Source organism: Microchirus variegatus (genome assembly GCF_963457635.1).
Source record: "Microchirus variegatus genome assembly, chromosome: 11".
NCBI lineage: Eukaryota > Metazoa > Chordata > Actinopteri > Pleuronectiformes > Soleidae > Microchirus > Microchirus variegatus.
Genome location: NC_139812.1, coordinates 25285908 through 25300759, shown reverse-complemented (window position 1 = coordinate 25300759; position 14852 = coordinate 25285908). Strand labels below are relative to the sequence as shown.

General features: G+C 42.5%; 1 protein-coding gene across 1 annotated transcript in view; it reads left to right on the top strand.

Moving 5' to 3' along the window:
• Nucleotides 1–14852, top strand: part of LOC310934376 (protocadherin-15-like) — a gene marked incomplete at both ends in the record, with an annotated part of 242963 nt that overhangs the window by 64827 nt on the left and 163284 nt on the right. The window contains 4 exons of the mRNA XM_083898086.1: nt 915–1025; nt 6390–6560; nt 12975–13083; nt 14332–14444. Of these exons, the coding sequence (XP_083754212.1) occupies nt 915–1025; nt 6390–6560; nt 12975–13083; nt 14332–14444 (504 nt within the window). The remainder of the gene's footprint in view (nt 1–914; nt 1026–6389; nt 6561–12974; nt 13084–14331; nt 14445–14852) is intronic.

Genomic DNA, 14852 nt, shown 5'->3' with positions numbered 1-14852 from the left:
TTTATCTCATAATTATGACTTTTCATCTTATGATATCGACTTTTCATCTCATAATTTTGACTTTTTATCTCATGATTTCGACTTTATCTCATAAATTAAACTTTTTGTCTCATCATTTCGACTTTTTTTATCTCATCATTTCGAATTGTTGTCTCATTATTTAGACTTTTTATCTCATAATTTCAAATTTTTATCTCATAATTATGACTTTTTATCTCATAATTTTGACTTTTTATCTCATACATATGACTTAATCTCATAAGTTCGTCTTTATCTCATGATTTGGACTTTATCTCATGATTTCGACTTTATCTCATAATTATGACTTTTTATCTCATGATATTGACTTTTCATCTCATAATTGTGACCTTTTATCTCATAAGTATGACTTTTTTATCTCATCATTTTGAATTGTTGTCTCATAATTTAGACTTTTTATCTCATAATTACGTCTTTCTTTGAGGATATTTTTATTATCAAGGCTGAGTTTTATACAATGCATAGTGTGTTAAGGCAAATTATGGCATCAAAACAATACAGTTTGTATAAGATAATGCGATACTGTGATCACACAAAGGCATTAACATTTATTCATTCGAAACAAATAAAAAACTTACTGTATATAAAAATAACTTGCATAAATAAAAGCTTAGGCTAGCTGCCTTTTTCTTCCAGAAGTTACAAAAATAAACTGTACACAAATAACACAAACTGGTGTTTTGTGTGGTTTTTCATAGAAACTTAAAAAAATAATAATAATTCCCCCACCCCTAATTCAAACTTCAACATGTATTCCATTCTGTTAGCATTCACGATTAGCCTTTATGTGCTTAATGTGTTGTTTCAAACAGTTTTTTTCATCGTTCAGCCCTAATCCAGACTTCCTGCCTTTATTTCTCTCGCTGTGTTTCCAGGAGTCAAACAGGACGGTGAGTGTCGCCAACACTCTGTCAGGACACATCACTCTGGCAGAGAGGCTAAACTACGAGGAGAGGACTCGCTACCTGGTTTTGGTCCAAGCCAATGTGAGTCAGCACTCTGTCTTCACCTCCCCCCCCCAGTATTTACCTCGACATTCAAACATCCCTGTTTGTCACTACACGTCTGTCTCGAAATGTGATTTGTATTCAGTGTGGAGCAGTGTTGGAAAAGTAAGACTTTATATTCACCTCATATTATTGGACCTTTGAGTCATTTTAGATGATATATATAGTGTGAAGTTAGAAGTGGGCTTTGATGAATCCGAGTCCTTACTTAACACAGCGGCTATTGCTGAGTGCAGTGTAAAAAGTGAGCCCTCTTAAATTAAAGTACATTGTGAAAGGGATCGGCGATATCGCAAATTCAGTCCATGTGAAGATAGCATTTAAAAAAATAAAAAATAAATCTTATGTAACTTCAATTTGACTAAGTTTTTGAGGCTCATTCAGAGTCTGCCTGCTTCAGAAGAAGCAAAACTCTTCTGCCGCATCCCATAATAGTAGAAACCTCACCCAGGGCTTTACAGTTCTAAACTGCAACAGTCTATTACGGACTAATAGAGCTGCTGGATGTCCTCCTTTGTTGTCTGCCATGTTGCGTTCAACGCCGTCGTTTATTTTCTTTGACGTGGCTGCAACAATGAAATACAACACTCACAAAAAAAAAATAAAAGTAAAATAGAAAACGCTGAAATGACTCACTGCGCTCGGACACAGTCGGTAGTGCGAGGATCGTCCCATTCTTTGTACGTTATCGCGTCGAAATGAAGTTCACAGACGTCCCTGGAACCTATATCGGCTTCAACTGTGTGATCTACTGTACGTCCATAAGTCCACTTGTCTCCAAATCGGAAGATAATTAATAAACTTTGCGACGATTAACACCCGAGCAAGATGTTTACCGATTTAATAAATCAGTTATTCACTAAATTGCTAATTTCTTCTTTGCAAACCCAGGGCCGGACCAACCCTTTACGGGGCCCTAAGCAGAATTTGATATCGTTTGCTTCTGCCTTGGGCCACCTCTGTGTAAACCTATGGTTCAAATCTAATTATGAGCTGTATTTTCCCTCTCTCTCTTTCATATCCCATTCCAGCGCTAACGGGGAATAAATCACGCTAAAGATGCTGCAGCTCATTACACCGGCGCACCAGGCTAACCGCTACGTCCATTTTCCTTGTGATTCACTTTTTCAAACTGAAAGACTTTTGTCTGGTTTGTGGCGTTTTTTTATCTGTATCTGTGGTATTTTCACCCTGAGGGAGGTACAGTTATCCTCGCCACTCTCATGCGCAACATTACACAACAGTGTTATTCGACGTTAAGACGTTTAAATGACGCCGTTAAATCAGTTTAAACGTACGTAATGTGCTCTCTCTTTTGTCCTTACCTCTTGCTATCAGCATGCAAATGTCTCGTTGACCTAGAGAGCGCACGATAAAGCCGTTGGCTGCACGGACAACGATCGAAAAAGAGTCCCAGGTTCTTATCTCAAGCGATTCGTTCACCTGAACAAACAAAAGTCGAATATTACACCCCCACAACGGTGGAGTCGAAGCACCGCGGCGCAGATGATCATTTAGCAGTAAACTCATCTCCATTCCTTTCCATTTTCTGCTCGAGCGAGCAAAAAAGACCGGGCTCTTTAGCCCGGTAAGGGAGTTCCTCCAGAGAGATTTTTATTCTCCTCCTGCAGGAACGAGATCTAAGTGGAGACAGAAAGAGGACGAGATATTTACTCTGAGCTTTTTGTGTGCTGCCGGTGCCAAGATTTCAATTACACTGACAACAGGGAAAATGTGTGGATTTGCTGTGCTGCGCACTGTTCGGCGCCAATGTAAGGAGCAACAGCAGCTCAACAGGGGGATTTTTTTGCGTGTGTGTGAAGATTCGTCTTTTGTAAAGATGTATTTCCATAAGACAAAACTTTTTGTAAAAAAATTTTACCTCACTGCGAGTTGTTTTCTGCCAAGGACATTTATGTGTTATGTGTTTAAAAATGACAAAATCTTTTAAAAACATTGTTTTTGTCGATACAGCTCTTAAGGTCTTGGGGGGAAAGGGTTAGCTCTGTTAGCTGCGTTAGCTCCGTTAGCGCCGTTAGCACGCCTGAAGTCGAACTGGATCGGTCTGTTTATTAAACGAAAAGAGCATCGCTACAAATAACCAGCATACCTGTGTACCGCGTATGTGTGCCACTGTTTTTAAAGTTTAGCGTTACTTTAGAGATTTGAACAATCGGGAGTCACGTAAACATGACGTCAAATGCGTTTTTTTCCCGGTCAGTCGCCATCGAAATGCGTTAATGTTGACGCCGTCACCTTGACGCACCAGAATACACTATAGAATGTGACTCCCGATTGTTAAAATTAGTCTCTTAAAGTAACGCAGTTTTTTGTGCCACGGCGCCCGAGTCCAGGCACCGTTTACCAGTTAGCTCTGTTAGCTGCGTTAGCTCCTTTAGCGCCGTTAGCGCGCCTACACTTAAACTGGAGCGGTCTATTTATTAAACGAAAAGAGCAACGCTACAAATAACCAGCGTACCTGTGTACTGCGTATGTGTGCCTCTGTTTTCAAAGTTAAGCGTTACTTTAGAGATTTGAACAATCGGGAGTCACGTAAACATGACGTCACACGCGTCTTTTTCCCGGTCAGTCGACATCGAAATGCGTTAACGTTGACGCCGTCACGTTTACGCACCAGAATACACTATAGAATGTGACTCCCGGTTGTTAAAATTAGTCTCTTAAAGTAACGCAGTTTTTTGTGCCGCGGCGCCGGAGTCCAGGCACCGTTTACCAGTTAGCTCTGTTAGCTTCGTTAGCTCCTTTAGCGCCGTTAGCGCGCCTACAGTTGGTCTGGAGCGGTCTGTTTATTAAACGAAAAAGAGCATCGCTACAAATAACCAGCGTACTTGTGTACTGCGTATGTGTGCCTCTGTTTTTAAAGTTTAGCGTTACTTTAGAGATTTGAACAATCGGGAGTCACGTAAACATTACGTCACACGCGACTTTTAACGATCAGTCGTCATGGAAAAGCGTCATGCGCTAGCGCTGACGCCTTCACGTTGACGCACCAGAATACACTATAGAATGTGACTCCCAATTGTTAAAATTAGTCTCTTAAAGTAACGCAGTTTTTTGTGCCGCGGCGCCCGAGTCCAGGCACCGTTTACCAGTTAGCTCTGTTAGCTGCGTTAGCTTCTTTAGCGCCGTTAGCGCGCCTACACTTGAACTGGAGCAGTCTCTTTTATTAAACGAAAAGAGCAGCGCTACAAATGACCAGCGTACCTGTGTGCTGCCTATGTGTGCCTCTGTTTTCAAAGTTTAGCGTTACTTTAGAGATTTGAACAATCGGGAGTCACGTAAACATGACGTCACACGCGTCTTTTTCCTGGTCAGTCGCCATCGAAATGTGTAATGCTTTAACATTGACGCACCAGAATACACTATAGAATGTGACTCCCGATTGTAAGTATTAGTCTCTTAAAGTAACGCAGTATTTTATGCCATGGCACCCGAGTCCAGGCACCGTTTACAAGTTAGCTCTGTTAGCTCTGTTAGTTGCGTTAGCTCCTTTAGCGCCGTTAGCGCGCATACAGTCGGTCTGGAGCGGTCTGTTTATTAAACGAAAAGAGCAGCGCTACAAATAACCAGCGTACCTGTGTACCGCGTATGTGTGCCACTGTTTTTAAAGTTTAGCGTTACTTTAGAGATTTGAACAATCGGGAGTCACGTAAACATGACGTCAAATGCGTTTTTTTCCCGGTCAGTCGCCATCGAAATGCGTTAATGTTGACGCCGTCACCTTGACGCACCAGAATACACTATAGAATGTGACTCCCGATTGTTAAAATTAGTCTCTTAAAGTAACGCAGTTTTTTGTGCCACGGCGCCCGAGTCCAGGCACCGTTTACCAGTTAGCTCTGTTAGCTGCGTTAGCTCCTTTAGCGCCGTTAGCGCGCCTATAGTCGAACTGGAGCGGTCTGTTTATTAAACGAAAAGAGCATCGCTACAAATAACCAGCGTACCTGTGTACTGCGTATGTGTGCCTCTGTTTTCAAAGTTTAGCGTTACTTTAGAGATTTTAACAATCGGGAGTCACGTAAACATGACGTGACACGCATCTTTTTCCCGGTCAGTCGCCATCGAAATGCGTTAACGTTGACGCCGTCACCTTGACGCACCAGAATACACTATAGAATGTGACTCCCGATTGTTAAAATTTGTCTCTTAAAGTAACGCAGTTTTTTGTGCCGCGGCGCCCGAGTCCAGGCACCGTTTACAAGTTAGCTCTGTTAGCTCTGTTAGTTGCGTTAGCTCCTTTAGCGCCGTTAGCGCGCATACAGTCGGTCTGGAGCGGTCTGTTTATTAAACGAAAAGAGCATCGCTACAAATAACCAGCGTACCTGTGTACTGCGTATGTGTGCCTCTGTTTTCAAAGTTTAGCGTTACTTTAGAGATTTTAACAATCGGGAGTCACGTAAACTTGACGTCACACGCGTCTTTTTCCCGGTCAGTTGACATTGAAATGCGTAATGCGTTAACGTTGACGCACCAGAATACACTATAGAATGTGACTCCCGATTGTAAGTATTAGTCTCTTAAAGTAACTCAGTTTTTTGTGCCGCGGCGCCCAAGTCCAGGCACCGTTTACCAGTTAGCTCTGTTAGCTGCGTTAGCTCCTTTAGCGCCGTTAGCGCGCCTACAGTCGAACTGGAGCGGTCTGTTTATTAAACGAAAAGAGCATCGCTACAAATAACCAGCGTACCTGTGTGCTGCGTATGTGTGCCTCTGTTTTTAAAGTTTAGCGTTACTTTAGAGATTTGAACAATCGGGAGTCACGCAAACACAACGTCACACGCGTCTTTTTCCCGGTCAGTCGTAATGGAAAAGCGTCATGCGCTAGCGTTGACGCCGTCACGTTGACGCACCAGAATACACTGTATAGAATATGACTCCCGATTGTTAAAATTAGTCTCTTAAAGTAACGCAGTTTTTTGTGCAGCGGCGCCCGAGTCCAGGCACCGTTTACCAGTTAGCTCTGTTAGCTGCGTTAGCTCCTTTAGCGCCGTTAGCGCGCCTACAGTCGGTCTGGAGCGGTCTGTTTATTAAACGAAAAGAGCAGCGCTACAAATAACCAGCGTACCTGGGTACTGCGTATGTGTGCCTCTGTTTTTAAAGTTTAAAGTTTTCCCGGTCAGTCGTCATGGAAAGCGTCATGCGCTAGCGTTGACGCCATTAGCACAACCAGAATACACTATAGAATATATTCTGGAGACATTTCACATTGATTTCTGCTGAAGTCACATGAGTTACTCTGAGTTTGTTTCTTTAAAAAAATGAGCCACATATGACGATGGTTGGACGGTCAGAGGTTCAAACTGTGAGCGTGTGCTCGTCTTTCAGGACCGCGCCCCGTACCCTCCCAACCGACGGACGGCCACCACCACTCTGACCGTGGACGTGCTGGACGGAGACGACCTGGGCCCCATGTTCCTGCCTTGCATTTTGGTGAACAACACCCGCGACTGCAACCCCATCACCTACCACGTCGCCATCCCTGAATTCACTCAACCGGTAAGAACCGAGGCAGACGCGAGGTCAGAATTTTATTCTCTCGAAGCTGGAAGCTGCTGTCGGGGGGGGGGGGGGGGGGGGGAATAAACATCTTGATATTCAGACAGCTGATCACCGATCTACAGTGTTTGCTCGGTGGGTATCTGAGTCTCGGGGGGGGGTCGTCTGTAAGTCCAGGGAAATCCGTCCATTCAATGCTGCTTTTCCACAACAGCTGAGGCCAAAGACGGGAGGATGAAGCGCTTGCAGTGACTCGCTTCATTTCCAATGTTACTGGGTAGTTTTTCAGCTCAGCTTGTATCTTAAGTATCGAGCGAATCAATGTGTGTGACAGAGAAGTGATGATTTTTTTTTTTTTTTTTATTGTTGACCAATCAATGGACTCTCTCCTTGAGGTGTTGGACGACATCGTACTACAGCGCACAATACTGAGTGGTTAAATTTGGTAACCTTCGCTTACAAACACTTTTGGAACACAAATAATTCTGTAACTTCGCAAACGGAAACGGAAGGACGACAAAATAGTGGCAAACACGAGAACATTTTTACCGCATCACCAAGGATCTTGAGAGATAACAGAGGTAAAAAGACTGCGGTAAAACCTGCTTAAACTGAGCCTCGAAGACGGATCGATGGAAATCCACATTCTTGTGTCGCAAAGTAGGATGAGAAAGTCGGAAATGTCGAAATCCTGCAGGTCTGGAATACGTGACCTTATCAAGTGTGTCCAGTTCTGCGACATTTCTAAATTTGTGAAATTGTAAAATTCCCCACTACTAATAAACAAATCTACACGGCAAACACCAAGGTTTGCTGTTGCTTTTCCTGCCAACATGGCGGTGTGTAAACAAGCCGAGTCACATGACGTTCGCAGCTAACTTGCTCAAGCGGAGACGTCAAGAGGAAGGAGGGGAACGCTAACGGCTACGATGTACAGGAAGTTAGCCTAAGGGTGAATTCCAATTCCTTGCTTAACCCTCAATCTCAAAAATGTGCGCTCCCTCTAGTGCAAGTGCTGTCCCGATTCTCAGAAAAATTAAGTTGAGGGGCAAGTTTAAGGGCTGTATCGCCCTCAATATTGAGATTTTCCCGAGACCACCCTTGGGAGCAAGGGCTACCCAGAATGCATTGCGTGTTTTGGCATAAGAAAGATGGCGTCTAAAGGAGCGAAACGAGTACGCTACAAATGAAGTATTTTCTTTGTCAATAGAGATATAAAAATGACGAAAACCTTTGTATTATCTTAGTTTATGCCCATATTATGGATTACTGACGTCATTGTTGCGTAACATTTATTTTTATTTTACGATCTTTTGTCAATAACCGGCCGGTGCGGACAAGCGATGTCCGTGGTTGTGGTATTTGTATGAGTATCATCTTATAACTAACTGACAACCTAATAACTTGACTGACAAACGGATCGTAATAAATAATCCTGACGTAAATGTGTTCTTCTTCTTCTTCTTTTTTTGGAGTTGACAGACTGGACGCAGCTTTCGCGTTATTCTGCCCCCTACAGTCTGAAGACGTATCTGCATTTAAGGGGTGTCCTTATTTCTAAGTGACAAAATAACCCTCAACACTTGGTTTTTAGGGCCAGTTGAGATTAAGGGTTGAGCTTGAGGGTTGAGATAGGAATTGGAATCGGCCCTAAGACGATAGCTTTTATAGGATCACACTTTGTCAGAAATACGTAGCTATTTAGTATCGTAAAAGACGACTGGCGTTCATATTAGCAGGAAATCGTGTGCATTTACAGTTTGTTTTCTTTGTCTTTTTGCTCCCAGATTAAAACAAACCGAAAGAGCACCGTGCTGAATTATTGATCGTGACCCGTCTCGAATACACTCGTACACAAAGAAATCAGTCCCGAGCGTCAGTGAGCAGCTGTTCTCCGCAGCTTCCCCCCCCCCCCCCACACACTTTTCATTTCACTCCTCCGTGCTCCGTTGCCATGGAGCCGTGGATGTAAACTTCCTGTTTCCCCGGGAGCGTCAGGCGCCGTCATGACTCGGGTTGTTTACGGCGCACCGTCCATCTCATCTCATCTCACGTCTGAAACGCAACGATCTCAAATCACCGTCGACTTAGTTAGTTCCCGGTGCTTTTAAGCGCGCGGCGCCCGTCGCTGTCAGCAGGTCTAGACCAGACTATTGGATTAAACTGCACTGAATTGGATTGGACCGGAGTAGTTTGGATTTAATTTGATTGGATTTGCTGACTGGGCTGGATCGGAGTTGGCACAGTGAAACGGCACTTGGCTTTAAATCTCAGGATTACTGTGTGAAGTTTGCATCTTTCGGAAAAAAACCTCAAAGCGTGAACACACTCGCCTGTGCTGTGTGTTTATGTGTTTTTTTGACGTCGTGGAGCTCGTGTGGTTTATATATTTTGGATGAATGCAAGTTCCACAAAAGATGTATTTCTCTTATAAATGGTTTCTGCGGATGCCAATTTATTAATATAAATTGTAGGGTTGGCAAAAAAAAAAAAAGCACTTTACAGTTTCATTACTGCAACCAAGTGAAGTGTGGAAAAAAAAACAAAAAAAACTATTGGACAGACATTGCTGAGAATACAATTTAAAATACTATTGGGGGAAAAGAACGCATCAAGCATAGGTTAGGTGTACTCGGGTGTTTCAAACACGGAAGGAGAAGTGAATTTAATTTAATTGAACAAACACAGTGGTATCAATTTAGGTCGGCTCAGGAAATCAATAGTTATGAGACAGGGATGGAAAGAATGAACGAATACAGTGTGTGTTTGTGTTTGTGTGTGTGACAACTTTTCTTTCTGCATTTCTTTGTCCTACTCATAGACTGTATTTAAAAAAAAAAAAAAAAAAAAAAGCCTGTAAAGTGAAACTGTTAGCCACCAGGGGGCGACACCACTGCTGTTGCCAAAAAGATATACTTGTATCTTGATTTATGACGTCGGTAAACGTTTTCGTGAGGAGTTTCATTTCGTCTTCAATCCAACATTATTGTAGTTTTGTGAATTAAAGGCAAGTTTATTTGTATTACACAAGGCAATTCAAAGTGCTTTACAGGCAAGGAAATGCATTGGAAATTACAACAAAATCAATTAAAAAAAAGAAATGATAGAAATGAAAACAATTTAAAATCAAGCAGAAATTCATAAAACATTGGAGTGTAATTCAAAAGCATTATTTTGAAATCATTAAACAGGCAGAACTACGTTCGTTGTTTTATCTACAGTATTTGTTTGTCCCTGCTCTGCTGCCGCATGCACAGCAACGCTCCCTCGGTCAGGTCTGATAGTTTTGCTTGACGGGATAAGAAAAGGACAAAAAAAAGTCATGTTTGTACATCGTTTGGTGTTTGTGACTAAATGACTCAACAACGCAGTGGAACTTTATTTAATGACATTTATTGTAATTATCTGTATTTGTTGTTGTTGTTGTTGTTGTTTTTCTGCAGCAGTTCTACTCAAACTTTTTTTATACCAAGTAACCAGCTGAGAAAATATTGAGCTTTTGAAAACACAGCGGTCTAAATGCAAATGGGGTCGCAGTAAAGTCTCATTTATTCTCTCCTAGAACCACGGATCTGTACATTTTAATTTCTCTCCTCCTCCATTCTTTACAGTAGCCGCGACGTTATCATAATATCTGTCCACTGGGGAGATTCTTCTTCTTCTTCTTGTAATTGAAGAGTTCATTGTAATTAATCACAATGGTTGAGACTGGCATTATTAAGTTGATCTGTATTTATTTTCCCGCCCTGCTCTGGCGTCCCACTGGATAATGACTGCTGCAGGAGGGTATTATAGCTAATCATCATTGCGCAGAGCCAAAGGGATTTGATTTAGCGCTCACCTCCAGACATTGGCTGGTTTGGGGAGGGGCGTGAGGATTATTCCAGAGCTGAGGGGGATATAAATAAACCCCTTCAGGGAGGGGATTCTTTTCCCTGCCAGAGTTAGCCGTTAGCCACGTTAGCCACGTCCACGCCGACGGGGAAGTTCAGCGCTGGCGCGTCCTCGCGCGCACCCGTCGCCGTACTTGCATTAGCCTTAAGACGGCTTTTTTTTTGCACTCGCGGTGGTTTTTTTCCCCCATCCGAGATGTGATGCGTTGGACGTATATTCCTGCTTAGCCATATGTTGGTTGCAAACATGTCGACGCAGAGCCGGGGTAATTAGTGCTGATGAGGCTCGAGCGTATTAAAAAAAAAAAAAAAAATTGCACCCTGCAGCTACACATAATCCCCCGATGTGCAGCTCTTTCAAAAAAAGCGTCTTGATGAGAAATCGATCCCTCTCTGGCGTATTAATTTAATACTCTAATAATTGGCCGGCGTGCTGTGGATTAGAGCAGCTAAGGCGCTGCTTTTGCATGAGGTGATTTAATGGAATGTTGTTTTACAAGTCTTAATATTCAGTGTCGGCAGCCTTTTTTAAAAAAAAAAACATTTTTACCCACTGTAGCCTTTAATTTCCCTTTAAATGTGTAACTGCAGGTACTCGCCGGCTGCAGCTTTTATCATTTTTGTCCAGACAAATGCGATCCCAGCACGAGAATAAGAGACTGCGTGAGGCACGGGGGCAATATTGTTTGGGAGTAATTTAGTATCAGCAGGTGAAGCTGTTCTGGCACGATTCGCCCCGCGCCCCGATCGCAGCAGCGATTCCTTCGTTCCTTTTAAAAATAGAAAATAGTTTAATGGGCCAGAAGGAGAGAGTCCAGGGCAGCTTCTCTGGAGCTAGAGCTTCCAAACACCTCAAAAGGTTTGCCGGGGGCCTAAAAAAACCAACACAAGCACTTTAACACGCATGTATCACAACAGTGGAGGAAGCAGCCGGCACTAAAACTGATATATGTCTTTAAAGTGAAAGTTTTCCACCACCCATTTTCCACTCAACATGTCATAACAGGACAAACGCAGGTTTTCATTAGGGTTCTGCTCCAGTTTTTCCTTTTGTTAAAATGTTCATGGTCCACGAAAGTACCATGTATGGTTCCTCGCCCATTATGTGTACAAGAATATACAAAGAAAAGCACAAATAAAGTGAAAGGAACGTTATTTTTAGAACCTTCTAGAACATTGGTTCTCAAAGTGCGGCCCGGGGGCCAATGGCGGCCCACAGAAACATTTCTGGCGGCCCCGCAGTGAATTACAGTTGATAGTTTTAATCCAGGAGCTACTAAGCTTGTTAAATGTTTATTGGACATTACTGGATACAAACCAACAAGTGTAAACAAAAATACTGGGTATTTAAATGGTTTCTATATGGTGAATTTTAGTGTATTAGTGGGTTATAAGCTGGTAATAAGCTGGTAATAAGCAGGTAGCTACAGTCCCCAATTTACCCAGTAAATATATGGTAACAGAAATGTGTTACTTGGTATTAACCTGTAATTAGAAGGTAAGAACAATGGCCAAAATACTGGGTAATTACCCAGTAAATTATAAAGCGTTATTATATTAATGCTTAAATTACATTATATTAACGCTTATATTACTTAAAGCCAAAGTGTAGAACTGCAATCTGGTCATTAAAATTATTACAAGTGGGATTTCTTTCTGGGTTTTTTTCCTTTGGCGACCCTCAGTCCAATGTTGGGTTCCTAAATTGGCCCTCAGGTATCAAAACTTTGAGAACCCCTATTCTAGAACTTCCAGAACCTGCATGTTTTACATGTTTTCGCTGCTCCAACACACACCAACACACATTTTATCATCTTTCTATCGTTTCCGGGGGCCTAAAGTCAGAAAAAGAACATCCAAAAACCAACACAAGCACTTTAACACGCATGTATCGCAACAGTGGAGGAAGCAGCCGCCACTAAAACTGATGTATATCGCCCCAAATACCGATAAATAACCAGCTTAAATGATCAGTATTGCAAAATTGAATAATGGAATATCTCAAATGTCCACCAGTTGCATCAAAGTCCCACATTTTGGGAATTACTGTCACAGCAAATCCAAGATAACTTTGTGTTTTCTAGGCCTGATAATATCACTTTTAGCTCAATTGTTTGGCATTTACAATAAAAAAAAAAGAAGCATGAATAATTTAAGAAGATAATAATCTGCAACTACACAGTCAAAATTGATTCGGCATTTCCATTCGTCTCACTCAAAGACTGCATATTATAACAATGGCTGTATGGCCTGAAAAAGTTAAAAGCTTGGGATGTAGTAGGTGGCCACCAGGGGGCGACTCCACCAGAGGAAAATAGACAATTAAATACAACACGAGTGGGCACCAGTGTGATTGACAGCTGGCAGTTGACGCCTGTCAATGTCTGGTTTTCAAAATCTCCTTGGAAATGTCGGGTCAGGCCAGGAAACGGGAGGCCATCTTTGACAACCGTCCACTTTTTATGTCCAGCGTTGGTGTGTTCTTGACCAACTCTCTCTCTCTCTCTCTCTCTCGTTGCAGAGCAAACTGAACCCACTCAACGTGACGCCTACCATCCGAGCGGTGGACATGGACAGAAACATACAACCCCCGTCAGACAGACCTGGCATCCTCTACTTCATCCTGGTTGGTAGGTGGATCTTTCAATGTTGTATATTTAATGTCTAATGGTTCCCAGACTTTTGGAACTCTTGCGAGCCCCCCCACCCCCCCCCCCCCCCCCCCCCCCCCGTGCTGCCGTAGGAGCAAGTATTTAACCCTCCTACGACCATCACGATAATGAGGCCATCTGGATTCATATTGATTGTTTGGCTGTAGAGGGCTTTCTGCTCCGTTTCCCAACATAACTTTCACTCTTGATACAGGGACTCTGCAGGTTTCAACAAGTCAAATTTAAGACTTTTTAAGACTTTTTTTTAAGACCATAATGAATACAATTTAAGACCCATTTGGCAAAAAAGTACAAAAGACATGAAGGATATTTAGAGCCACAAATCGTTGAACTTGCACTTACCCATCTTATGCAAGCAATTCGGCTTCGCTGTGGGCTTTCGTTAAGTTTTCTCCGCTGCTATGCTAAGCTGTAACACACCGCGGCGCGCACACTAGCTAGTGGTGCTCGATAAATTCTCCCCGGGCAGCACAGGTGGCCTACTTTAGTTCCGTGTTGTGGTTATGTTACTCAAAAATCGAAACGTTTCAAAGCGAGACTGAAGTTTATGCATGTTTTAAACAAAAGTAACGTTCATAGATTTTTAAGACCTTTCAAAATTTTATTTAAGACCTTTTAGGAGATTTTAGGAGGATTTCAGACATTTTAAGGCCTTAAATTCAAATGATTGGATTCAAGACTTTTTTAGACCCCGCGGATACCCTGTGATATATGTTATTCCACCGTTATTCCACCGTTTACGAACGAGCCGACGTCGCACGTTGGACGGTCGTTCTGCGGAAGTCCTGATGTTCTACCGTAATGACGAGTACATTCGTCTTTTACCGCTTTATCCTCCACATGACGGGTCGTGTGAGGACGCGGTGCCAATCTCAGCTGACACAGCTTGAAAGGCGGGGGTCCCACCACGGTTTGATCGCCACATCTCCATAGTTTTTGAATTTCCTAGATATCACATATGGTCTTAGCAGTTACAGCAGAATCGAAACCTTTAATAAGGCATCTGCATATCTCTCAAAACAAAGTGTCTTTATATAATTATCCATGATAATCAAGAATGTAACCAATATGCATAGTCGTTTCCATGAATTCGTCCTTAATGTTTGACAAAATAAACTGTTGATTTCACTTCTGAGAATGAGTATTACTGAGAGTTTTTCTGAATCTCATCCCCTCCGTCTCTCTGCGTCTTTTCCTCGTTTGCAGGTCACCCGGCGACATTTTCCCAGTATTTCTCCCTGAACCAAACCACCGCAGAGCTGCGCGTCCTGCAGCCCGTCAGCAGGGACCTGTATCAACGGTTCACGCTCGTCGTCAAGGTAAACGGCAAAGTCCGGCGTTTGGATTCTGTTCTCGCTTCGTCACGTTAAAAGGTCACACGTCGGTCATCTTTGACTTTGATCGTGATATGATTAATGCACATAACCTTTTTTTTTCATAAATCAGTATTGACAGACATGTAAATTTTTTTAAAGTGAAAGCTTTCCACCCCCATTTTTCACTCAACGTGTAATAACAGGACAAACACAGGTTTTAATTAGGGTTCCACTCCAGTACCTTGTATGGTTCCTCGCCCATATGCGTACAAGAATATACAAGAAAAACACAAATAAAGTGAAAGGAACGTTATTTTAGAACCTTCTAGAACAGGGGTGTCAAACTAATTTTCACTGAGGGCCACATCAGCATAATGGTTACCCTCAAAGGGCCAGATGTAACTGTCACAC